This window comes from Caloenas nicobarica, chromosome 19 (genome assembly GCF_036013445.1).
Source record: "Caloenas nicobarica isolate bCalNic1 chromosome 19, bCalNic1.hap1, whole genome shotgun sequence".
In the NCBI taxonomy this organism is placed as follows: Eukaryota; Metazoa; Chordata; class Aves; order Columbiformes; family Columbidae; genus Caloenas; species Caloenas nicobarica.
Window position 1 is genome coordinate 3,955,600 of NC_088263.1, and position 26,968 is coordinate 3,982,567.

The 26,968-nt window shown below is 44.1% G+C and overlaps 1 protein-coding gene across 1 annotated transcript in view; it reads left to right on the forward strand.

The window, feature by feature from the left end:
• PAPPA (pappalysin 1) overlaps nucleotides 1-26,968 on the forward strand; it is a 175,912-nt gene that overhangs the window by 43,364 nt on the left and 105,580 nt on the right. Inside the window, exons 3-6 of the mRNA XM_065648566.1 lie at nucleotides 7,807-7,952; nucleotides 12,388-12,681; nucleotides 16,704-16,896; nucleotides 23,282-23,403. Of these exons, the coding sequence (XP_065504638.1) occupies nucleotides 7,807-7,952; nucleotides 12,388-12,681; nucleotides 16,704-16,896; nucleotides 23,282-23,403 (755 nt within the window). The remainder of the gene's footprint in view (nucleotides 1-7,806; nucleotides 7,953-12,387; nucleotides 12,682-16,703; nucleotides 16,897-23,281; nucleotides 23,404-26,968) is intronic.

Here is a 26,968-nt window from a genome sequence, read left to right on the forward strand (position 1 = left end):
TTATATAAAGGTGAGGTTTCTGGTATAAGAAGTGGGTAGTAGAGCCTTAGAGGATGAACACAGAGAGGGAACAAATAATTTTGTGTATATTAACAGCCACCCCCAAGTTATGCCTAAAGCTCAAACAGAATGTGTTTGACATTTGAAAATTTTTACATCATCTTTTTCCCCATTCTTTTTCCCCGAGCCTCCACTCTTTCTTATCCTCGCCAGAACCAGCAGCAAAAGTGCTGGAAAAAGGAAAAAAAAAAAAAAAAAATCTGTTTTCACTGTATTTCTGAATCTCAGCCCAGGTTTGTGAAGGATTTGGCAAGGATTTACAAACCTTTGAGAGAATCCGTGTAGAGATCTGAGGAAACCCGCCTCCCCCCTTAAAAAAGCAAGTTGTGTTGGCCAGAAATTGGGCAAAAATTGGTTATTTCAACTGAGGTTTCCTTTGAGATTTTGGATTTGAACCTGAAGCTGCACCTCGAGATTCAAATTTTGCTCTGACTGACTCAAGATTTACACTGGAGCACATACATCGCAGTCAGCGCCGATTCGTGTGTGCAGCCCAGGGAGAGCAGAAGTTGGCTCAAAGCACAAGCTCACGTGCACCAAACCAAAAGCCGACCCAGATGTAGGTTTGGAGAGGTCCCGCCATCAGGTTTATTCCAACCTCTTGCTGTGGTTCAGCCCATTAAGTTGATAACTACGTTTAAAACATCCAGAAGTTATCTCTAGGCAATGTATGAAATGCAGCTGTATCGGTTGTTAGAGATCTTCTATGAGAAGGTCAGATAGGGCTGAGCCGCTAGGGTTCTGTAGAAAATAGTACTGATTTTTAGAATTTGGTGGCAAACGGTTTTCTTTATGTATAGGTTGGTGCTTTTCCCTTGAAGTCCTAGAGGTTTATAGTGCAAAATGTGACAGCAGAAATGTGCGTTTTTCTAGGACTGTCCTGCTGGAGAGCCAGCATTTCAAAGAAAACAGAATGAAAATGATGACTTGACAATAGTAAAAATTCCCTACTGCAGGCCAAGAAGCTGTTCTCAATCTTTGTGTCAGGATAAATAAAACCCGGACCCAAAGGATCCCCGTATTTTGCGTGGGAAAACTCTTATTTTCTTTCTCTTTTTTAAAAAATATATATTTTAATAGGGTGAATAGAGACTGAGTCACTCGCATAATGGTAGAATTAATTCAGGCTGGAGAAGAGTGCATCCTAGCATCAATGAACATCCAGGCTTTCGTAGCCACATGGGCTTTTATTTTGTAATACAAGTTGCTCAGGGTCGGTCTTAAATGTGGAACCTGCCACTGATGTATGAAAAACTCTGTCCAGCTTTAACCAGGTAACCCGAATGCATTGGCAGTGGCACAGATAGTGAGACAGAGTTCAGGACAAGCCTACCCAAGAAGCTGCGTGTATATTTGAACGATTACCCTAAGTATCTTTTCTTTGATCCTTATCGTGATTTTTTTCTACAAAAACATTCTTCCTTTCTTGTAACGGGAGGTCAGATTTGTGGGCTATAGAAGGACATTTGCTGCAGCGGGATAAACCAAAATTTTTTAAAAGCTGCCAAGCCTACGTGTGCTGACAGTGCTTGCAATTTATGCTTGTGGACATGACCTAGTGGCTGCCTGGTTTGGATGCGGTCAGAATTACAGTCACACATTTGGATTTCAGTGTGAACACAGGCAGTGATCTGGATCTAAATTGGGACCTGAAGCTTTTCACTTATAATATTCTGGCTCCACGCTATTTCAGGCTCTGTCCCAATTACTGAAAGATTTATACCTTTATCAATAAATTATCATGACTTTTACTACACTTACACCAGTGTCTTAAATTAACACTAAACTAAATGTAGATGAAGCACGCTTCCTGCTTGACATGATTTATGGCAATCTGTCTGAAATGAGGAGCAAAATTAAATTTGCGAGCAAAGGAAGATCTTTAACATCACGTCAGGCAAAAATTTTATTGCAAGTTCACTGCTACAGAGGGTTTGTAGGTTGTCTTTTTTTGTTCAGGTTTTTGGTAGACCTGTAGCACTTTAGGGGAAGAAAAAAAAAAAAAAAGTAGAAAAAATGTTAGAAATGTTTGTAGGTCTGAAATCTCTCCTGTGTCCTTTATGTCAGGTTGGAGGTGATAGGCGGGATGAATGCAGCAGTTACATGGCGCTGATAAGCTCTCAGCGTGGGGATTGTGTCTTCTTTTGATGACCTGCCTTTGAGAAAGGCGTGGAGAGGGGAGACGAGAGCGTGAGAAATCACCAGAGGTCAGAAAAAATATAACCAGTGGGGAGAGGCTGGTGGTTTTAACCTAAAAATGAGGTGGTTTATGGCTGATCTAATAAGCTTTCAAGTAAATAATAGGTTTGGTAAAGCAGAAGCAAGTCATCTCATCTCCATGTCTGCGGGGAATGGCACAAATAGTCACAAACAACCGTTGCAGCAAAAAGGGTTCAGGTAGACTTTCCGAAAAAGTTCCTGGTATTGAAACACGGGCTGCAGGTTGCGGGGGCAGTTGTAGAGTCCTTGTCTTGTGTGGTCTTAAGGATGATCTAGAGAAGAGCTTGCTTGGCGTGACGTGTAGGGATGTGCCTGCTTTGGGGTGGAAGGGCCGGCAATGGCCTCTGAACATCCTTTCCAGTGTTGGTTTTCTGTGACTCTACGACGGAAGGCAAAAGGCAGCTTATACACTGGCATCAACACAGGGTCTCCAAAGGAGAGTTCCGTGTCTAACCACCCCAGATTGAGAAATCGCAAGGGGAAAAGCTAAATTACAATTGCGTATGTCTGCCAAATGGCCCAATTTCAAGGTCAGCTTTCAGTGCCGTTGAAGTCACAGCTCTTGCCATTATCTTCAGGAAGAACATCATTTATTTCAAAACTGTCCTTGCTGTTCACTGCAGATATTGAAAATCTGTAGGTAGACACTGCGAGCTGAACCCGCTAGGTAAAGGGTAGGACATTGCACGTCAAGAGATAAAATGGAGAATTTTTGAAGCTGACTTCCCAATTCAGAAGATGCTAGGATTTTGTTTTGATTTAATGATGAGATACAGTGCCTTTTATCTCTCAAAACTCATCAGGCAGTTAGAGGCCATACTTCATAGTGAGCAGATAGCAAAGTTCCTAGTCTGTGTTTGGGTGGGGTCTTGCAAATAATCCCTTAAGTATTCTGTTTGTTTTCTTGCTGTAAAGTGACACTTGTCTTTGAAGGAAAAAAAAAAAAAAAAGAAAAGAAACAAAAAAACCCAAAGTCAAATAGAGAATAACTTGGAGCAAGCAGTAGAAAACATTTCTTAACAATAAGGGCTGGAAGGCTCTGTGTTCCTTGCAAAAACAACCACGAGTTCAAGAGGCTGCACCCAGCTACATTAGGGCAACACGGGAAAGCTGCTCTATGACATGTAAGAAATTGGGGGAGGAAGAGTTTCCAGGCTGGTTACAAAACTGCTCGATTCTAGTCACCAAGGCCAAATTTAACACAGTTAGACTTGAGACCACCAGAGTTTAAAAACCATTGTCAAAAGTGTTTGTAGCTAAGCAGCAGTGATCTGCGGCTGGATTTGCTTTGGAGCAGAAGGCAGCTCCTCGTAGTGGCCCTGTGGGCAGGTGGAGATGCCACCGGGGATGGGTCCTGCTGCGGTGGAGCCACAGCCCAAATGGACGGGAAACAGGCTTGACAGATGAGAGAGGAACATGGATAATGGCTCGCGTGACGGATGGCGCAGGCTGCGTGGTGGGTAGGGCGGCCGCGAGACGCTGCTGGATGAGCTAAAGACTCCATTAGGCTGAAACTGGAGCACTGTACGGGATGTATGTTACCGATTGAGGTCTAGGGCTTACTGGATGAGGGTGAGTGGCTGTACGGTTCGGTTTCAGAGGGCTATTTACACCACAGAGGAGGAAAAAAGCAAACCGGAGCTGCACGTTGGATGAATAAGTCGATGAAAAGATCTGGGTGGAAATGTGCACGTTGCTTGATATGATTTGGTGTCCCAAATGGCCTTAAACAGCCCATAGAATTTCTATGTCTAAACCAGATTCCAGCAAAGTAGACCTTTTATGATGCACTAATAGGCTCATTAGGCTTTCTTGAGCAAGGCATGCTCGCAGCGTCGTATGTTTTTTCCATTACAGGAATTACACGTGTTTTGTTGTGCTTTGGGTTTTGTTTTGTTTTCCACATAGACTTGCCCTGACAGTTCCCCCATTCAGGTTTATATTGGAGGTACCATCTCGAGCCAATGAATTTTATGAAATATGTTGCTGGCACTCACGGAGAGATGCATAAAGGAAATATTCTAATGACAGTTGGAAAGGCTTTGATCCCTTTCCAAGACTGCACTCATGTCTTTGAAATGTGAGTTTGGCAGTGCTGGAAAGGCTCTTTGGCTCTCTTTGGCACGAGCCCATGTGACAGACATTATGTCCTCTATCAGGGGACCCACATAACCTTGAGAAGTGTAAGCAATGCTCGCAGATTGCGTTGGGTCAGATAGTCTGGGCTGATAACAAAGCAGCCGCAGCAACAGGGGGGAGTCAGCCTAGTCCAACACAATAACCGAAAACTATTTTAACCTGGTAACTGTTGGGTCTGCTGCCTGCGGCTATGTAGTTGGACATGAACTGCAGAAGTAGTTAATTTATGCCTCCTTGAGTGTAGGAATGTGGTGATGATGGATAGGGATGGGAGGTTATTAGAAACATGGGGAGGAAGGAGAGGGTGGAATTCCAGCTCGTGTTTTTATCTGTTACACACACACACACACACGCTGGTTCCTTTCCATGCGTACTCTGGGCTGTCTTGCATGTGTGCAGGATCCAAAGCCTTGCTTACACACTCACACCTCTGTTCATGCACGCACATGTTCGCACGCTTACAAGGGATTTGCCTCAGATAAATGCTTGAGCATGTCTATGTGCTGGGGGTTGCTGACTGCTTTTACAAAGGGGTTTGCATTCGCTCCCTCCCAAACATGGTCTGTTCACACCTAATTCTGTGCAGACCCTTTCCTAAAAATCCTTTTAGCGTTCTGTTCTTACACCACTTGAATATATTCTGCTCATTTGCAGACTTTTGTTGGCTAGCAGAGATTTAGTGGTCGGAGAAATACTATAAAATCAAGTCCAATTGACTTAGTCCAGTGGATTTACGTAAGAGATTAGTTCAGTCTCGGTGATGCACTGAGATCACTGGCCAATTAGTTAAATGCTGTCTGCTCTGGCTGCTGTCTGCAGTAATGACCCATGTACAAAACAGCCCCCGATGTTGAAGCACATAGGCTGTATGCAAGTGAGAGCGCGATTGTGGCCGTGCGCTGAGGATATAAATGGGGATTGGATTGTGTAAACAATAAGCAAAGAGACAGCTGAGAATAAAGAAATATTAGTTTAGATTATTCGAAACGCTAAGAGAAGAGTGAGGATAAAAATGGGAATCTCAGGAGGGGAGTCTGATTATAGTTACTCCTACAGGGATTTGCATAGGCCATGAGGTATCTGCATCCAGAGTCAACAACGGCTGTCTCAGTACAGACACTGAGCCTTTCCTTCCCGCTGTGATACAAAACACACAAACATTTTTCTACTCAGAGGTACGCAAGGCTTCTGTTTCTGTCCTTTTCTCTCTTGCACAATGTATCACATCACTCTCGCGTTGTCTTACACTTCTGCTCACTGTCTTTTCCTGATGCTGCCACACATGCAGACATAGACATCATCGCCCTCGTATACGTGTATCCTCCGTCATGTGTTCCCCCAATGCCTTACACTTTTCTTTAGAAATGCACGTTAGCGCTCATATGTAATTTCAAACTATTGCTTGTGGACGTGTATTTGGAGAAGATATTTTCAAAGGTGCGAAAAGATTATGCACAGCCTCAGAACAACGTGTAGATGTGTGCAGAACAAGCTTGAGGAGCTAAGGGAAAGATCTGTGTATTTTCCACGGATGTGTTGGGAACAGTGGGGAGATGAGAAATGTGTGGAGGGTCACAGTGCTGACCTGTCCTTCAGGATGTCATCCACATCCATCGGAAGATAAACACTGTATGGAATGGAAACATACCCTTCCAGTGGCGTCCCCAAAGAACACGTCTTCCTCCGTGAGTCAGCGAGGGCCTGGGGACACCCAGCCATGAACTATTTTGGAGGCAATGACTTCAGCAAGTGGCAGGGGAAGCTATTGTGGAAATATGAATGTGTTTTCCATTGGGGAGTCCCCCAGGGAAGGACAGAAATATCTTGATGCTGAGCCAACCCCCTTATTTTTTCTTCACCCTTCTGGGAACGAAAGCCTTGCAAAGTATGCAAGGAACCCTACTTACTGAATGTGACTGCATTTGATTTGTGAGCTAAATAAGCCCTATACACACCCATGCACATATGGAAAGGGGGCTTTAGGAAGCAGAAATCAACCTGCTCAAGACCATCATGGTGTCTTTTCCTTACTAGCTGGTCAACCGTGCTTGACTCTGTGCGATCTCTCAATTGTTTCCACCTGTCCAGTGAAGACAGTTTTAGATTTGGTGTTAGCACAACACTGCATATCAAAAGGCAGTGTGAACTGGAGATGGAGAAGCAGTGGGTTTACTCTTACGTTTCACATTCTCCAGCTTTACTCTGAATTAGAGCATCACATTGCCGCTGATAGCAGTGTGGCACACACTTTGGTAGGTAGCTCCTCCTGTACTGACAAAAATCTACTCCTTTAAACAAGGGCTAACAAGCCAGCAAGCTTGAGGGGTTGGCTTTGCTTGCCTGCAGGCAGATTCCTCTGTAACCTCCAGACATCCCAAAAACCAAGAAGAAGTGCTGCTCATCTTGGAGGGGGGACCTAGGGAGCCTTAGGAATTTATGTCCTCTTACAGTACCAGTGCTATGGAGATCTCTTGCAAGGAGATCACTTGGCACAACTTTGCTAGCTGGAAAAAGCAATTCCCAAACAACCGTCCTGTGTCAGGGTTAGACCACGTGCCGCTTGGCACAAGTGACTGTCCCTGGTGCTAAAGGAGGAACTTGCTGGGGAAGGGGCTGGAGCACAAGTGTGACGGGAGCGGCTGAGGGACCTGGGGGGTTCAGCTGGAGAACAGGAGCTGAGGGGAGACCTTCTGATCTCTGACCTGCCTGAAAGGAGCTTGGAGCCAGGGGGGTCGGGCTCTGCTCCCCAGGAACAAGCGCCAGGACCAGAGGAAACAGCCTCAAGTTGCGCCAGGGGAGGTTGAGGTTGGATCTGGGGAACAATTTCTTCCCCAAAGGGCTGTGGGGCATTGGAACAGGCTGCCCAGGGCAGTGCTGGAGTCACCATCCCTGGAGGGGCTGGACAGATGGACATGAGGTTCTCAGGGACATGGTTTGGTGGTGAACTGGGAAGTGTGAGGTTAACGGTTGGACTGTATGGTCTTAAAGGTCTTTTCCAACCTAAACTGTGATTACTGTGATTCTGTAATAAACAGCTTAGAGGAAATCTGCAAGGTAACTGCTGATATAGAAAGATTTATTGACCATAATGCATGGTTAATTACATTCACAATAAATAGATTCCTATACTTACCTTAGGAATGTGGACAGCTTTATGTATTTACCTTGGATTTTGTGGCCTTAGTTAATCAATGCCCTGGAGTGCTCAGATGAGATGCACTATACGAATGTAAAGTAATTGAACTTTGGGAGTGGGTTATTAAAATATTTCAGGTGACAGATACGCAGGATATTGTGAGATCTTTGCCTGGATTGCAGCACTTCTTCAATACTTTGTTACTTTTTGTGTCACCTTTAGAAAGAAAAAATGCTTTCCTTTTTCTGCAGAGCATACTTAGATGTCAATGAACTGAAGAACATACTCAAACTGGATGGATCCACACACCTCAACATCTTCTTTGCCAATTCCTCCGAGGAAGAGCTGGCTGGAGTGGCAACTTGGCCCTGGGACAAGGAAGCCTTGATGCATCTAGGTGAGTGATAAAGATGTTTCTTCTTTGTAAAGCATTCTTTTGAGACGGTAAGAAGGAAAGACAAATATGCGTTAAGCTCTGTTCTGATTTCTTATCATTCCTCTTATATATAGTCAGGGGAAAAAAAGTATTTCACGATTCCCAGATACTGGCTCACAACCAGGAAAATATTAGGTTATAAACCCAAAGCATATTATGGTATTTGTAGATGATGTCAAGCTGAAAGTATTTCACCTTTTAAGTGAAGCTACTTTACAGGGCATTCACTCCATGGGAGCACTTTGTGAAGAAGACTGGGGGGGATAGGTGGGGGATGCTGGACAGAAGTGAATTTTTAACCTTAGCCTGTTACGTTCTGATCCTTAGTTCATTACTTAGTAAGCATTCAATTAATTTTCCTCACAAACAGTGGTTAAAATTCGTTGCTATTTTTCTCTACCAGTGTTCAAAAGAGCAGACTGCTGAGAGATTGTATTTCTAATGTTCATTTGAGTGGAACTGGAAAGAGTTCACTGCCCTGCAGATTGCCCTGCGTGTTTCATAACTAGGTTGCTGGGTATGGCTGCTGGAACCCAGGGATCCAGACAAAGCTGTGCAACCTCCCAAATGACTCATTGCCCTGACACCTGCAGTGCCGCTGGACCCGTGCTCCTTGCAAAATGTCAGAGGGACCTCAAAAGGTTCAGAAGCCACCGACAGAGTCTGTATGTTCTTCTCCTAACTGCAGAAAAACCTCCCTTGGGCTGCAAACTTGATCTGGTCATCTTACAAGAGCAGGGAGTCTCACAAGTTTTCCAGACATTTCTTCAGGCTGTCCAGACTTTCCTAGGCTGGAAGTGAAGTTTCATCCAAGTTCAGTCTTTGTGAAAGGCTGTTTCAGACAGTTTTCATGTTAACCAACCCCATGCTGAGCAAAACAAAAAAGATGCGGCAAATGTAAAGCCTGGACAAGAAGGGCAAATACAGTGTTTATTCTAAAGCATGCTATGAGTGCTGAGCTACAGCCCAAGCTATCAGTCAGGGAGGTTTTTCCATGTTCAAAAACATATTACCCCAAAACCCAGAAGTTAGCATCTCTTTAACATCAGCTTTCTCCATAGCTGAGAGAGGTGCATGCTAAGACCAAGCAGTTGGAGCTGGCTGCCCTACTTCAGTTAGTAAACGTTTTATTACAACATCCAGCTCTGCAGCCGCTCTGGAAGAAGCGTGAGCAAACTTTTCTTCCCCAGCACGAGCACTGACACACATCCAGTCTCCTGCTGAGCTCGGCTGGAAGTGAAGCCACTTCCACCCTGACTTGCCTCCAGCCCCATCTCCACGGGCTCCTGCTGGGAGCACCCAAACCAGAAGATGCTGAAGGTGCCTTCCAGGGAGCATCCCCCATGGCAACATCTGCTGGCAAAAACAAAGATAGGTGCTAACCCAGCCTCAACCAGCACCCACGCTGCGGTGATTTCTGTCACCTTGTAACAGCACAGCCTTCTGCTCCCGCGCAGGAGCTCTGTTTGCTTCTGATTGTGCAGCGCTATGGGTTGCTGGTGAGAAATGTTGGCCTTAATGCCACTGCTGGGGTGAAATAAGGCTGCAGTATAGCTCATCCTTCCCTAAAATGAGTATTTTCACCGCTTCCCTTGGTGTTGCCGTGGGAGGGAGCAGAGAACAAGGGTAGAGCTCCGGAGCACCAAGAAGAACCTTCTGCAAGAGGGCTGGGGCTTGCCCAAAGCCCCGATGAGTTCTGCTGTCGCTTCGTTAGACTTAATTGTCAGCATCATGCCTGAGCAAAACAATTTAAATTCAGCTCCTAGAGTGTATTGACAGAATTTATCGACCAAAAAAAAAACCAACAAAAAAACCCAACAACTCATGAGAAAAAAAGACATTAGCCAACAGTTTAAAGCTGACTTAGAGTGGGGGGAAAAAAAAGTAAAAATAAATAAATAATGGTCATAATTTCCTGTCATAATAGCCCTCCCAGACCTGTGCCTGCTCTGTAAGAATTCATCTTTAATCTTTTTTACTCTCTTCTATAAATCCAATATGTACTTAATAAAAAATATGAAATATGTCCTGTGGTGCAGATCTAAAGGCTGGGATAGAGATTGTCTGGGTGAGGGAGTTCATCTTTTCTGTAAAACTGCAATTGATTTAGATTCTTGACAGCTGTGAAAAATATAAATTTTCAACAAAGGCAAAAATAAAATCTCCCTCTCCAGCTGCGTCAGGGCTCTCCAATGCCAGAACCATTTACCCAGCCTTGAAGGCATGTCCTGCTGAGGAATTTCACCAACGCTCCTGCCATTGGAAAACCAACTCTGGAGTTATTTTTGGGAAAGAGACCCCCACAAAACAACACACCAGGGCACTCTCTAGGTGTAAACGGCTCCACGTGGGTAGAGCCCAAGAGCGAGGGATGCAAGGAACATGGATATTGCAGTGGCTGCATATTTGTGTACAATTATTTGGGATTGTGGAGAACTAGCATAAGGACCAGTTCAGTGCTGTCAAAAGGATGTGCAGATGCCGCACGTGGCGGAATAGACATGATGTTGCAGCATGATTTATTTCATTCACTCTTTTGTGTCTATATTTAAATTTTCAGTTCAGTTTTTTGATACTATATATGTATTTGTATGTGCCTATGTGACTCCTCTCCACTGTGTGCGTGTGTCCTTGCAAGACACCCAAAGTGGTCCTTCCTCTCTCTTCAGCATTGATAAAATTTCAGCTGGAGCCCTATATCATGTGTGGACACTGTGCTTGAAGGAAAACATGAGACAACTGAGAAAAACGAAGGAGAACAGTCAGAGAGGTCTAGAAAAAGGATTAAACTATAAGGAAAGGTTGAATGGAACACAGTGATTCAGACTGAAGGAAAAGAGCCTGAAATGGGGATGATGACAATCTCATAAAAGCTGATGAAAGGGGAGCAGAATCTTCTGTTTTTCATATCTGTGTGAGACAGGACTTGAAGCCATGAACTTAAATTGCCAAAAAATCAATTCAGATTAGATGCGAGTTAAATCTTTGCAGGCATAAGGATACTGAGTGCTAAAATTGATTGCTGGGGCAGTCATGTCATCGGAGGTTGTAAAGAGACATTAGGCCAATATGTGTGAGGAATGGCATTGACCTAATTGGTCGTGCATTGTTCGAGAGTGGAATTTAGATGGCTTCTAAAGATCTTCTTGGTCTTATTTTCCTCTAATTCCGTGGTTATTGCAACCAAGTCTCCAGGCAGGTGAGAAGGGAGAGTCTATGGTGCATCAGAACCCAGTGATCTCAGCTTCCCTGTGCTACAGTCACTGATAAAGTTCCTTCTGCCAAAACCTTTTCTCTCCTCGTTGTCACTAAATTACTAGTGTACCGTATTCAAGATTTATTTTCCCACTATAACTTCTACAAAGCAGTCTCCTGTTCTCATGGCAGGCAAGATAGTCAAACAGTTTTAAATAAAAGGCTTGGAAAAGTTGAGGTCAACAAGCTAAATAAAGAAAGTATGAAGTATGTCGTAAATCTAAAGGTACATCTAGCAGAGCTAAAAATATAATTCTTATGATTAATTCAGTATACCGTAAAGCCTCACTAATTTACTATTTGCTTATCTACACATCCCATAATTCATACAACAACAACAAAAAAATCACCATTGGTTTTCTTTGCACACATTTAGCAACCATGCGGTTCTTTTAGAATTATCACATTCTAGGATGTCTCATTTTTTGACACATTATGCATATTCATTAGTGGACTGTGCAGTTCAGGTCAGACTAGGCTTGTATGAGTGCATGAACAGTGTGTTTCTGACAGTCACTGCAAACCCGTCTGTGATCAGAGCACACCTCACAAAAACTGTTCCAGCCTTGGGTGTATTCTCTTGTCTTTATCCAGCTGTTAGTTTGCAGAGGTTGGTGCAACCTACTGCAATTTTTAGGGTGTTTCAGAAGTTAACAGGCTTCTGTTATACCTTTACTCTGTGGAATAACATACAGAGAGTGCTTCAGGTATGTTTTATTCGATTCTTGGTATCCAGAGTATTGCTTACACTTACCTGGGAAGAATAATTTTATTTAAGCACTCTAAATGATTTTAAATTGCATAGTATGAAGTAATTGCGTACAGGATTTTTCTTTGAGTTAACAAACCGACGAAATGGACAATATGCAGCAGAAAGACTGATTGTCACTGTGTTTTTAGTTTAGGCCATTGGACTTTGTCCCACGATTCCTCAGCCTTAGAGCCCCAGATTAAGGGTGCGACTGAACTTTGTGGTGCAGTTTCTCTGGGCAGTTGATTTGCCCAACTGTGGAAAACACAATCCATGCTATAGGGGATCTGATGAACTACCACTGGGTCTGCCCTTAGGATTGTTTTCCTTTCCTTTTCTCTTACCGTTGTGAGAAAAACAAGACAAAACTCTTTTCTTTTCCTCTTGCAGGTGGCATTGTGCTAAATCCCTCCTTCTATGGAATCCCTGGCCACACGCACACAATGATCCATGAAATTGGGCACAGCCTGGGGCTCTATCACGTCTTCCGGGGAATCTCAGAGATCCTCTCCTGCAGCGATCCGTGCATGGAAACCGAGCCCTCCTTCGAGACTGGTGACCTTTGCAGTGACACCAACCCTGCTCCCAAGCACAAGCTGTGTGGGGATCCTGGGCCTGGCAACGACACGTGTGGTTTTCAGAGTTTCTTAAACACGCCCTTCAGTAACTTCATGAGCTACGCAGGTACTTGGGTTTCCTCGTTTTGCTGGTGGTGTCTGTGGTCAGGCAAGAACAAGAGAATGACAGTATTACCTTTGCTTTCTACAGTCCGTTTCCTGCACGGCTTTGTGCTGACAGGTGTGTCCGTTGGTCTGGGACCAGACTTGATGAGGGATCAAACTTGATGGCCTCTGGAATCCCTTCCAGTTCTCCTTGTTCTTTTCACCCAGTTTTCCCCAACTTTACGTAGTTTCGCGTGATGACCAGGCAGAAGGTTTGGGGTAGGGAAGCAATGAAATAAGCGTTAAGAAAACAGCTTCCAAAGGCTCTACAGCAGATTTGACACCCTACTTCCTTGACATCTGGATGTCTGATCTGTGAGGTCGTCTTTGAAAAACCCAGATTCAGAGATTGTTTACCCTCTCCTGAGGTCATATTGGATGTCAGATGAATAATGATACCACCAAGGCTGTAGGATAAACCTGTGACAGGTAGACATCTAATGAGACACCGCTCGTACCTCCAGGTGTCTGTTCAAATACCATGTTTATTGTATTTGGAGTCACTGTGTTTCAGCTGGAATCACTCGCATCTGAGTTACATCATTAGAGTGTGAGTACTGGGATAGTACCAGGATCAGGATTGCTCTTCTGGTCTAAGACCACCAGTGCTGGTCTGTGCTGGGAGTGCAACTACAGAGGCTCCGTATCAGTCTGGTAAAACCACCCCTCCAAGAGGAATAAGCTGCTGAAGCACAAGCCTGATTTTGTTGCTGTAACTCGGTGGGTTTCTGCGGGCACAGCTGTGCTGCTTTGGGATGCTGGTTTGTGGCACTTCTACCCACTGAGTGTAAAGCAAAGAGGCCAGGAGCTCCTGTGACCCTTGCCTGCCAGACAAAGGGGGTGGGGGACCCTTGCTGCACCCCTGGAAGTTCAAAGGGAGTTGAAGGATCCTCTGTTATTTCCCAGAAAGAACAGGGGAAACCTTAGCTCGTATTTCCCCTTATTTTGGGTCGCAGGGTCTAGCCGTGATGGAAGCTGGTGACATTGAGCTGACAGCATCAACAACATTTTAAAGGTAACCAATATACTTACAGCCACTGAAGGGCACCTTTGTACTCCAGGCAAAAACACGGATTGCCCACTCAAAAGGTCACTGGAGTGCTTATTCTGTAATAAAACTGTAGAGAAGCAAAGTGTTTAATGTCATCTGGGGCACAGATTGAAATGATTTATAACAGAAATGCTTGTATGCCCTTCGTGGCACTAGGCAAAAGTGGTGCTTAGTTTTCTCTTTATTTTTCTATTTGTGTAGAGGGTGTTTTCAGGGACAAGCATGCACACGCGGAGTCAGCTCCTCAGTGCGTTACGTGCTTTTGTGCGTGTGGCAGGGCAGAGTCTTGCTGCTTATACAGCCTCCTGGTAGCATCGCACAAATAAGCTGGTGCCACTTCAGATGACAACATCCCTTCGCCAAATCTTTTTGTGGGGATGCGACAAAGGGCGGAGTGAGTGTTTCCAAACGCTGAGGTCTTCTCTTCCACTTGCCGTGCCAATTCTCTCGAGAGCTGAGACGGAGAGGCAAACCACAGAGATACCTATCTGGTCTCGAGAGCTACATACGTGCTGGTGTTCTGAGCAGAAACCTTTTTATTTTTTTTTTCTTCTTGAAAAATTAAGTGAAGCGACATGATAGGCATCTCTAGAGCTCATGCATGAATCTGTTTTTCTGTTGTTGCCAGTGGAATAAAAATCTATCAGGATATCAAATTGCAGTAGAAATACCTTTGAAACATCTAGGTTGAGGTCATGCAGCTCTAAATATTGTCTTTCCTTTCTGTTTTGCCGCTTGTATACAACTTGATCATACTGTGTTTGTCTAACATCCATCTGTCCAGTTACCCCCAGCTCTGTAGCAAAGCACTGACTTAAAGAGTAACTTTTCGTTCCCTGAAATAACAAGTTACAATGTCCAGAAGATTGATAAATGTAAGAAATTGGACTTGTAAATTAATTTTTACAAGTCCAAATAGCTGTGGTGTTCCCAAATAAAATATGACTTAGTCTTATAGATGACTCCTCATGAAATCAACAGGAATTCTGCCCTGAATTCTGTTGAAATAATCATCCCAGCAGTGTCTCTTGAATTTCTCTGATTATTACTTTAGTGGAGGTTCTTAAACTTTTCTCGAAATCGAGGGATCAAGTGAAGTACCTTCCTTGCCTCTCCTCCTTCCCTTCCCCCAGGACACAGCCTGAGCTGGTGTTTGCACAGATTGGGAATGCAGGTCATCTTTCTCCTGTGCCATTGTCTCGCTGCTTTGTCCTATATGTATTTTATTGTTCCTTTATGATGGCTATTAAGGGCCTTTGTCTCCTCCTGTGCTTCCGTGAAGAATATTTATGGCATTTACAGCGTGCTCAGGGACAGACCATTGAAAATTATTGAGGAAATCCAGAGATGTCATATTAAAGCGGCTCTTTGCATACCCACAGGGTGTTGTCTGTCTGTCCGCTGGGTGTGTTCAATGAGAGGGGGTTCGCTGCTCGGTGGCGCGAGGGGAGATGCAGGAGAACCTGTGAACTGCGGTCTCCTCCGGGTGGTGGGGCTGCATTTGGGGCTGTAGCTGGAGCAGGATCCCACCCGAGGCCGTCTGCTCTTCCTTGCATCTCAGGGAAGATGTGGTAAGGTTTTAAATTAGCCAGCAAATTCACGCTTCTCTTTAGAAAGAATTCATATATTTTCATTCCTCTTGAGTTCCACAGGGCACAGACTTGAAAACATCAGAGCATCTAGTAACGCTGTTACGATATTGAACTGCCAGCTTACACGCACGCAAACAACTCTCTGAACAGCCTTCGGTGACCTGCATCTTCCCTGAAATGTGTATTACTTGACCTGTGCAAAACTGTCATTGTTGTTTGTATCGCAGCACTGCGCAGAGGTCCCAGCTGGGACTGAGCTTTACTGGGCTGGGAACTCTGCAGGCACATGTGAAGAAACACTCTGTGTTTTCAAGGGCTTTTCATCTGATGGGAAGAGTACCAGAAAAATGGTTAAAGTGCTAGCATCGAGTTCTTCAGCATAGCTTTTCTGGGTGAATTTGCACAATGTGTTTATTCCTTCTGTGATCTGCACAATAGAGAAACAGCAATTTTCTGCTTCTCCAGGGCATTGTAGTTGTAAAGTTGTATGGTGTTCAGAGGGCACTAGATATGTTCTCGTTACCAAATCATGTTTGGGGAAAACAGATGAAATGAGGAATGGACGTTTACAGGAAATTATCCAGCAAAATTGTTTCTTCATTTTGAACGAAAAAGAAATTTGAAATATCAAAAATGTTTACGAAAAGTTCAGAAAGGAGTTAGAATCATAATAGTAACGGGGGAGGTTTTTAGTAGAAATAAAGTTGTTTTACTGAACCAAAAAATTACGTTTTCAATCAGTGTTTGTAATAATTTCTTTTTTAAATTGATGATTCAGAATATTTTTATTTATTCATTAGAAGATTTAAGGACTTCAGAAAAATCATGTATTTTTAAAATTCTGTGTTCTTTTAGGCTAAGAAATGTGTTAAAGTGTATTGCACAGTTTGCCTGAATCTCAGGCAATGCTTTTTCCAAACAGCAGCCATCTCTTGCCCTTTTATTGTCTCTGAGATCTTCTTTTAGACATGAAATTCTTCTGAGCCCAGAGATCCACTGGTAGCCCCAATTCTGACCAGAAGGTGCTGCACTGCGGCTTTCTGTTTCTTCACCTCCACGTGTCTCTCTCTCGTCTTGGGATGATCTCTAGGTGCTTCATATGTATCCCAGACCAGAGAGAGAGAAGATTTATTGATTTATTTTTTCCTTTTTAACTTTTGTTTCCTTTCCCCTGCCTCCACAAGTGATGACTGCACTCATTTGTTCGCAGGCCATTAACTTTAGTGTGCTGTAAGAACCCATCCCGGCTCTTGCAAGAAGCTGCCATTCACCGCGTCGTAATTCTCTCTTGCTCCCACCTTATCTCCCGTGCCATTGACGTGGCTTCTGTTTTAATTCCAGATGATGACTGCACCAACTCCTTCACGCCCAACCAAGTGGCCAGGATGCATTGCTACTTGGACCTCGTCTATCAGAGCTGGCAGTCCACGAAGAAACCGGCGCCTGTTGCGATTGCCCCCCAGATTGTGGCTCGGACCTCCACCTCTGTCACCCTGGAGTGGTTTCCACCCATCGATGGGCACTTCTTTGAAAGGTGACCACGCGCTGCTCTGTACTCTTGCATGGAATTGAATAGAAAGGGGAGAAACAGGGGAAAAACCAGGGGCCCCTGTCCAGGAACGCAGCTTTGTCATGTGCTGTGCTCAGTCTGGGTTAAGGCTCTTTCTTAAATTGGTTCCTATTGAGGAGGTTATTGATCTGTTTTCTGCTCTTCCTTTCTCAGCCTGTAGCACTCGGTTGAGGGCCATTGATTTGCTATGTAAAGGGCAAATCTTTTTCCATACATTATGGGAGGAATTTTCAATCAACGATTCCAGCCCCTGTGATTCCTGCTGTTACTGCTCCTCACAAATACCTGTGGGCTTCGGCTCTGCCTGCACGTTCCCCCTCCTCCTCTTGCACGTTTCTTTTGCAAGAACAAGGGGAATCTTGTTCCTCCTCCCGTGACAACGCAGCGGTCCTGAGCAGTGGGATCTCACAGGGCAGGGAGGTGGCAGGGCCGGGGGACAAGTGCTGCCTCTTCCCTGAGCTGCAGGTCTGAGATGGGAGCTGAGCAAGGCAGAATCCAACACCTAAACCCCTGAGGTTTTATCGTGCAGGTGTCACCTTGCTGCACCCTGAGTAGAGCATGTAGGTCAGAGTATGTGTGCGATAGGCGTGCAGCTGCATGGTACCAATAAAAATTAAATGAATGTAGGGTTCTGGACAAGAGTTGCACCACATAGCAGTTCATAGCCAGAGTAACTCTTACCCCAGGGTGACCTGAGCAACTGGGTAGTTCATCTAAATACTCTTACATAGTGCTTGGATGGGCTGCAGGAGCAAAGGGAGCCCTAGCAGACAATTTCCTAAATGACTGGCCTTCTCGCACTACTGTTAACTCCCCTTCCCTGTTTGCATTTCTTCTCTGCTTTTCGCTTTGTTATTTTGTAGAGAACAAACTTTGAGCGTCCTTCAGGGCTGTAGCAGTATGTACCACGGGAGGCCAAATTTACAAGCATATTAGCGCCCAAAGAGCTGTCTCAGCACTGCTGCTGTGCTCCGTGAGAGCACCTTGAGAGCCGCTGCCTCCGTCAGGGACGAAACTCCTTCCAGCACTGCGAGGACACCCGGGCCATTTCAGTGGCCAGCTTGCACTTTATTTGAGTAGGCAGAAAGCTGTTATTTTCTGCTCGGATGAGGTTTTCCAACTTTATTGCAGATGAATACAGGGAGGGCAATCAAATTGTATCAGGAGTTGATAAAGAGAGGTCTTGTGCTCTGAGCAGTGTTTGCTTTAATTGCAGTTTTGCAACTGAATCCTTTTATTCCTTACGTGTGAAAAGGGCTTATGTGAAGTTCTGAAAATGAATTCAGAATTTTTTAGGCTATAATCATTTTTAGGTAAATTAAGTTTCTCCAATTTAATTTAGATTTCAGAGGATACTTATTGTATTTTAAATAAATACCATCTGCCTCTTAAAACACATTGATGCAGAGTTAATTTTTATGTAACCAAATATGTCTTTATTACATATTTCTTATAACTCAATCAATATGTTCTTAATAACCGCTAGTTAGTTGCTTCTTAAATAACATACAGTGGATAGCCTGCTTAATATAAAATTTCATAACAGAGTTATCATATGTTAAATAAATAGTGATTTTCTAGGAAAAAAAAAAAGTCCTTAGGGTTTTCAAATCTGTGTGCTCAGTATCACTGAAGAGATTTAAAGACACAGCCTCAAATACTTTGAGTCCAATTTGTTGTTAAAATGAGATTCCCAACGCTAACAGATACAGAAATGTTGCTGCGACTGTTTAAAAAGGTCACTGAAATATACAAATGATCCTGTCTAAAACATGCCCAAATTTCTGACAAATTAATCAAAACAAGGAGGATAGTAGTATTACAGTGACTGATACTGGAAAAGCTCACGTGCTGAACTTCTAGTACCGATGTGTCCAGCGCTGCTCGTTTAGAGATACATGCCTGTATCAATTTGTAAAATTGGGTCACTGTGCAAGACAAGTAGGAGGTAAAATTGGCCAAGGATAATCTTATCTGTGTGTGGGAATACTGTAAATCTTTGCAGATATTTTTACACAAAGTGCACACCATGGCCCAAATTTTACTTGCCTCACTTGAATGAATAAACTCATTCACTTCAATGGGACTATTCATGTAAAAAACAGAAGACTGATACTCAACTGCCGAGTGCCTTGGGCCTGGTTTCTAATGCACAGAGGCCCCTTCCGTGCTGTTTTGACAGTGTAAAAGGGCCTTAAAAGGATGAATGGCTCTGGCTACATTAGCAAGTATTGTGGCCCAATATAAGTAGATCTCTAGTTTAAAACAAGTTGTTAATGAAGACCTGACGTCAACGCTGTTGGGATTTGGGGGGGTTGTTTCAGCCCAGCTCCAGCCTGGCCCCGTGGCATCAGCAGTTGGATCGCGTTAGGTGTGGTCCCGGAACACACCTCTGCTCTGGTTTTGGGCAAAATGGGGTCCAGCTTCCACGTTCTAGCACTGCTCGGAGTGCTGTAAATGGAGAACATGAAGAGTTTCACTTTACCAGCTCGCTCCTGATCCAAATTACAATGCCGCTGTGGGCACGCTCAGTGTAACTCAAGTTCCTTTCACGTCCCTTTTCTTCTCTAGAGCTGTGCAGAGGCAGTGACCTCTGCTTAATGAAAGTCAGGAAGGGAAAATTTAGCGTTGTGTTTAAAAATCTGACACTGGGCTGGCAGTATCTGTGGATGAGGTCCTGGCAGGTCTGCGGTGGGAAGGAGATAAAGCATGGAAGGCCATGTGCCTTTTTCCTGCTTCGATGCAACCTTGTCACAGGTGCTTTTCTTTTAGGCCCTCAGTTCTAGGAATTACATGATTAATTATGTGGATTTGGGGACAAAGACTAATGCCAACTCACAGTTCTTGTACATTTGGGGTTGGCTGTCCTGTGTCCTCACACCTTGGCAAGAGTAGCTACGTGAGCTCTGCACAGAAGTAAAATATGCTTCCTGACAGACCCTCCTTACCTATTTAGTGTGTTTAATGGATGGCTGCTATATGGCTCTAGAGAGTCATTTACCTGCACATAAATTTGCCAACGTGTGTTTGACCCTAAACTCCAGCAGCTGGTTGCGCTTCTAAACATCTCTAATAATCACATATATCAAGAACCAGCATTTCTTCTTGTAGCTGCTACACATGGGATTGGAATACTTAGCGTTCTCCATCCTCTCATTTAAAAAAAAAAGCATGAAAAATGTCACATGCACAAGTAATAATAAAATAATAATAGATACAACAAAACAAGTGAAAACAAGTGAGAAAAAGAAAAAACTCTATTCATTTCCTGGCTGCATCTATTAGATGTGTTCATCTGCTGTCGCTAAGCATCCATTCATGCGCCTCCTGTTTGATATGCGTAGGCAGGATGTAAACAGTTATGGTAATAGGGCTCTGCAGCAAATTCTGCTTGGGCAGAAAACTTTGAATGCATCTGCTCTTCCAAGTTTTCATTGAGGTGACTGCATTAATTTCCATCAATCTGATGCTATCTCATTCTGAGCAAGCAAATATTTTGGTCAGTATGGTGTCCCAGATCTAGATGGCTGGGCTTGATAATCACTTGCTTAAACCTCGCTGGAAACTTCCAGTGCCTTTGAGGGGAGAGCACCAATTCTGAATTTCAAATAATCAGATGTAATTTAGTCTGAAAACAGGCGTTCTTTACTGAAAGGGATGACAGACTTTTACTGATTTTTGGTTGCCCACTGAGCTGGTGCCGGCCCTAAGAAAATTGTCTGGTTTTCACCAGCAATCTGTAGGTTTTGAATCCACTTCACTGGAATATCATGCTGTAGGAATGAATTCCTCCTGCGTTCTGAACTTCGTAAGCTGGAATTTCCCCAGTACTTGGCTTATTAGAAAACAGAAGTCGTGATTTTCCATTACCCTGCACTTTGGGAAGTCATGTGCACTGGTGTATAAGGTGTTAGATATGCTATCATTCCTAATTAATAGTGTTTTGAACCAATTTGCTCTCATTTTGTCTTGATGTCAGTGACTGCGTAAGGTGTAAGGATCTGGCTCAGATTTTCATAAGCCTGTAAATGTGATTCCCTAATTAGTTTTGACATTCATGGCTGTTTGTAAGATTTGTGTGTGAGAGTCTGCAAACCAAAAACTTTAACCCGGGAGTGATCCCCTTCATAACTCCCTTCAGCCAGTGGAGTTACATCAGGGTTCAGTTTGGCTCTCAAACTGGAAAAGTAAAAAGAGAAAGCTTGCTCATAGCCTTTCCCACATGATGCTCCTTGTGATTTCTCTTACCTCCAAGTCCTTGCTGCTAAAAGGAAATGTTTGTCCATGAGTTTTTTTTCCACCATGGCAGCCTGTGATGAAATCGTATAGCTGCTAATTTGAGTAAAAAGCAGTCCTAATTGTGGAAACTTGGCTTTCAGAGCCCTGTCCTCATCCAGGACCAAGAGCTAATGCAGGAGTCTCTTTATAAAGAAACTGAAAGATTATTATTACAGCGCCTTCTATCCTGACTATTGTTGGATGTGTCTCTGAAAAACAACTGCACAATAATAATTCGACATTTTGATTTCTCAGTACCTTCTATTCTGGATTCTTGAATTTTTTTGCGTATATTATTTAGGCAAGCTGAGTTAGACACTTAAACCGCTGCTAAATAGCTGAGAAATGAAGTAGGGAGGCAGTGTCATACCAACAGTGCGGGTGGGTGAAGCGAGACAGAGAGAAGTTATTCCCAACACGCCCAAGTTTGTTCATTACCAGCATTACAGATTGTGAGAGGAAGAGGAGGACACCTTTCCCTCCCTCTTCTCTGTTCTACTCCTTCGCCACATTTTATTCTTCATATCTTTTCAGCAGGTGCATCCCGTGCAATATCGTATCATCAATATGGCTGTGGGCTGTGTTGAAATATGATACAAGTTCTACCACAAATTTCATTCTAGGTTCCCCCGTTGACAATCCCTGCTTCCACCTAGTTAAGCCAACAGAAAGTTGAGTTTCCAATAGATCCCTGTCAACAAATAGGAGATGCAAAGCTGTGGGTCGTTCCTACCACCAGAGGGAAAGGAGATCGCACAGACAGTCCCGGTGTCCTCGCTGAGGATCCAAAATAACTTCTGCCTGAGGATCGCAGAGCAGTGCTGAAATAAATGGAGCAATGGCTAAAATTTGCATCGCTGATTATAATAATTGATGACTTGGTCCATACTTACTATGTGTTACGCCTAAAACTACTTTCCTAGGAGCATTTGATCATTAATATCATTAATTTTTTCCTTTCATTTTGACTGGTCATTGTTCCTTAAAGCAGTACAATGAATTCTGAATAACAAGCAACTTACTGGGATGAATAACCACACATTCTGGGTCATACACAGTTCCAAATTTTGTCACCCTAAGGAATGTAGGGATCAACTGTGTGAGTTGCATCCTCAGCTGATATAAAATCAGCTTAATGTTATGGAAAACATTAGAGTTACTCCAGTCTGCATCAGCTTAAACCCTGATCTTGTGAACGTATTAGCAAAACTATTTGTGAATCAGTGTTTAACTGGGTTTTCCTGTTCAAACCCTTCTACTGATAGTACTTTATTGACAGTAGCTGGTATTAGATGTATTGTGGAGGTGAAGTAACGTTGGCACTGGGCAGCGAAGTGTCTCTCTTAATGCCATGGCCTGCCATCTGATGGCGCGGAGCCCTAAGCTGTTGCAGTTCAGAAAGACCCATTTGCTGGTGCCGAAGCCGCCAGGTGTTGAATCCAGCTTCCCCTCTGAAAAAGATTCTGGGCATGTTCTTTTCTGTGTGTTCATAACCCACCCCTTTCCCAGGCTCGTAATGATCTGGGCTGTGATACGCCTCCGAAAGCAGGTCCTTGCAAACTTAGCAAAGCCGTGCTTTGCAGAGCAGCTCCGTCTGATGTTCTCAGAAACTGGGACTTCACCCTCTCCTCTAATCACCAGTAAGCCCAAGGCCTTCACAATCTTGAAGATACTACAAGTTCAAGCAATAAATCCATAGTGGGAACAGAAATAGATCTGAAAGCTCCCGAGGCTGGTTTCTCTTCTCTAACCACTAAGCAACACGTATTTTCTTTTGTCAGGGTTTGATCCAGTTGTAGTGCAGGGGGGAAAAAAAGATAGATAGAGCTGAGCATGATTTCACAGGTTGCTGCTGTTTTGTGTTGCATGGCAGATCCACAGATGCTGTTTAGGCAGCCACTTAGCCCAAACCTACAGAAGGTCAGCGTCAAAAACCACTCTTGTTAGTGCTGTCAGTAAAGAGGATTAAGGGGAACTGATTTTAAGTCTTATTGCTTTTAATATTGTTGAATAAGCAGCTCATTCAGCTGTTACTAAGTTGGTGTGTTTTCCTGTTTTCCTGGCCTCCTAGAGAAGTGGGATCAGCGTGTGATCTGTGTGCAGAAGGAAGAGTCCTGGTGCAATACGCCTTCAGCGCCTCGTCCCCCATGCCCTGCGATCCCTCGGGGCACTGGAGCCCGCGGGAAGCAGAAGGTGAGTCGCAGAGTTGGGGACAAAGACATGGTGGGGAGAGGTTGGGCCAGAGCTAAAGGAGAGAGCCACAACAAAAGTGGGAAAATCTGGGAGAGAGTGATTATACCTGTATGTAACACAAACAAAACTAGAGGGCAGATGAATACACTGTGCTCCAAAGTAATGCCACTGGCTGGAATACCCGTGATTTGGCCCCCGTGTCCTGACCCTGCCCATGAATTAAAGGAATTCTGGGAGCCGAACCTGAATTTCAGAAAGCAGCAGAGTGCCAAGAAGTGCTGACCATTCCCATCTTACAGATGAATTCTTCAGTGGAGTTGTTTACTCCTTCCACTCCAACTCCAGAAGTAAAGAATTGCACGTTATTTATTTGGGCCCGATTTCCGCTGCTTTTGCTTACCCTGAATCGTGACAGGCTGCACCAGCAGACACGCTGGAAGGAGCAGAGATTGCCCTTTGGGCAAGTACTCTGCAGCATGAACGCAGGTGACTACGTCAAACCCGGTCTAGTTAAGGGCGTTTTGCAAGCTGTACTTCTCTTTGAGCATGTTGGAGGGAGAACGGTCTGCAGAGCTGGTTGTACAATGCCATTAGATCTTCATCATTAACTCCTCCATATGTACCTTCCATTACATAAGTAGGTGGATGAGGTAGAACATATGTAAGATTATACCAGGCAAAGGTCAATAATCACAAAGTATGGTTTGGAAAGAGCAGAATATTATTTCAGTTGTCCGTCATGAGCTGTTCCTTCGGGAGCAGCACACTCCGGGCTCAGACTTCACCGTAAACGCAGGTGGGTTCATTGAATTCAAAGGCCAGTCCCTGCATTTTGCAAAATCATTACACAAATACCTTCTTACAGTGAGGGCTTCTCTGTCCTGCAGCTAGATTGTGTGGGAGTTATTCTACAAGGAGGATTATTTGTAATTAATGTGGTGATATACGCAGCACTGGCACCCAGGAGCCCTCCTTTGTCCTAAGGTCAGCATGCGTAGCAAGATGCATCCTTGTTGCGTGGTGGGACAAAACGTGTGAGCAAATGTCCTCTGCCCCATGCAACCAGGATGGGGACCCAACAGGGGTTGTGGTTCACTCCAGCCCACCTCCAAAGTTTGGACACCCAAGGGCCAGGCTGGCAGGCACCGTGCAGAGCCACCTGCCCCTTGGGTGGGCGTTCAAGAGCTCCGGCTACAAGTGTAACTGGATTATCAAGTAACCAGGATTAGCCAAGATTGGATCGCTTGCAGTAGTAGTGCAAGGTGGAAGGTGGAATTTCCACTTAGCCAAGGATTACGAGACTTCGAAACCTTGTTTCGTTTGGAACAAAACCTGAAACTTTAGAAATTCTCCATGAAGGAAAATTAAAAACAAAAAGTGTTTGAGACTCGCCAAAATGTTTTGTTTAGCTCATATAAATCTTCTTTCATGAACTTCTGTTAAATTATAACATTTGAAAATAACCACTTCTAGTATAAAATCTAGGGCAAAAGCAACTTCTAATAAAAAAATGAAAAGTGTTTCAAAGTGCAAAAGTGAAATGATTTCTTCCAAAAATGTCAAAACACAATGTTCCAATATTGTTAGATCTTTCTTCCCATTTTCTATTCCAGAAAAAAAAACTGGCTAAATCAACTCAATTTTGCAAAGTGTTTTGATTTTGAAAGAACTTCATATTCCATTGAGATATACGCAGTTCTGTCAAAATTTATCCAATGAGCTCTGATTTGAAAACTTCTAGATCTCACACATCTTGCCAGCGGCATCATTCCTAGAGAAACTAAAGCTACTTTAAGATTTATTACTCAGCTGCATTTTGCATTTAATTTCCTCTTCTTACAGTGTGTGCCTGCATGTTCTTAACTACGAAGGGTGCAGACTGATCCTTATCTGTCCCAGTCAATTGCTGTCGAGCCATTGCTGTGGAAAGAAAATTTGGGAACCCTATCCTCTTACTACGTTAGTAAATTGTATCCACTTTAAGGTAGAAAATATACCAAGTGTATGGTATTTGTTGCTCTGTCATTTTCTGTTGTCACTATCACACTCCCTGACATTCAGGATCTCTGCCTATTTGCGCTTGGTCTGAGTTACAAATAGCACAGTTAGATCATTGTCTGGCTTCTTTAATTGTCTATCTGTGAGTACTCAAGCATGCAAGCTTTAAATTCACTTTCTGTAAGCGTTCACGTGCGTGTAAATCTCCACTACTTGAATGTTCATGGAAAGTGAATAAAAAAGAGGCATAAGCGTGGCCAAAATGAACTAGTTTTAAAATTCGAGACGACGCTCATGGAAAATGTTTCGTAGTGCTTATCCAGCTTCTTAGCAGAAAACCACATTTCTCACGTGTCTCTGAAGCAGCTCTGAACCTGGTGGGTCTGATGTCATTTTCCTGAGGTCTCACAGCATTGTTGTGCTGCACAGTTACCCCAGGTAGGTGACTCTATGTGGTCTGCGCTACGTGTTGAGCTGTGCCTGTTGCAAAACCGCTGCGGGGACTGTGTCCTCCCGAGTCCCCTGCGTGTGCCCGAGCGTGGCGGGGTACAACCCCCCCGGGATGAGATATTTTGTGATTCTTTCTCAGCCAGTTGTGGCCCTCGCGTGAGCGGCTGTCTCCTCCTCAGCAGCAGTTGTGGGAAGGCGCTGGAGATCAGGCAGCTCTGATTTAGTCTTCACCTTCGCCATAGAGCCAGAAAGTTCTGTAACCTACCTGGATTCTCACCAGCAACACCAGCTAGGTAAACAAGCCTTGCAGCACCTCCACGACTCAGTCAAAGGGGTTTTTTGTATGTGAAAGGTAATTTTGGCTCAAACCCAAGTAAGGACCTTCGCTTACTGTGCAATATATGTATATATCGGTCAGTTCCTACTGCCTTGCTCACTGCTGACTAGAGAAGTGTGAGAAGATAATAAAAATTGTGCTGCACTAGGCTGCTCTAGTGCCCTGGCTTTCCCAGTGGCCAATATTTCACCTGAGAGTGATTAATTCTGTGTTCGCAGGTGGAGCTTTCTCAGTTGGACCTTAGAGTCCCACTGGCTGGTCCCTTTGTCTTGACCAAGTCAGAAATGTGGCAGGTGAGCTGTAGCTGTGACAGCGGCTGCATCCCGAGAGGCCACCGGTCCCAGCTGCCCTCTCTGTACAAGCTTATCAGGTCTCTGGGACAATGGAGGGACAGGGGTGTCTGCTCCCAGCAACTTAGCTTAAGTGCGTGATGAAGGCTTGTGATGACACATCAGGCTGCGACGGTGGCCGACGTGTTGGGGGAAGCCTTCCTCCCATCCTGCCATCCCTGCTCTCTAACCAGGAGATGGGATTTGACTTCTCACAGACCTCACATTCGCATTTGGTTTGTGTCGGGCAAGACACGAAGTTGTATGCGATGCTGCTCTGTGACCGATCTTGCTGACAGTCTCATAAGCCAAAGGATTTTCAGAACCTGAGTGCGGAGGGGCTGGATAACTACTGCACCATTTCTTTTTTATATACAAATATTTGTAATTATCATAGTATCTACCCATCTCTAGAAAATCTAGAGTTACAACAATAACCATCCACCTTCTT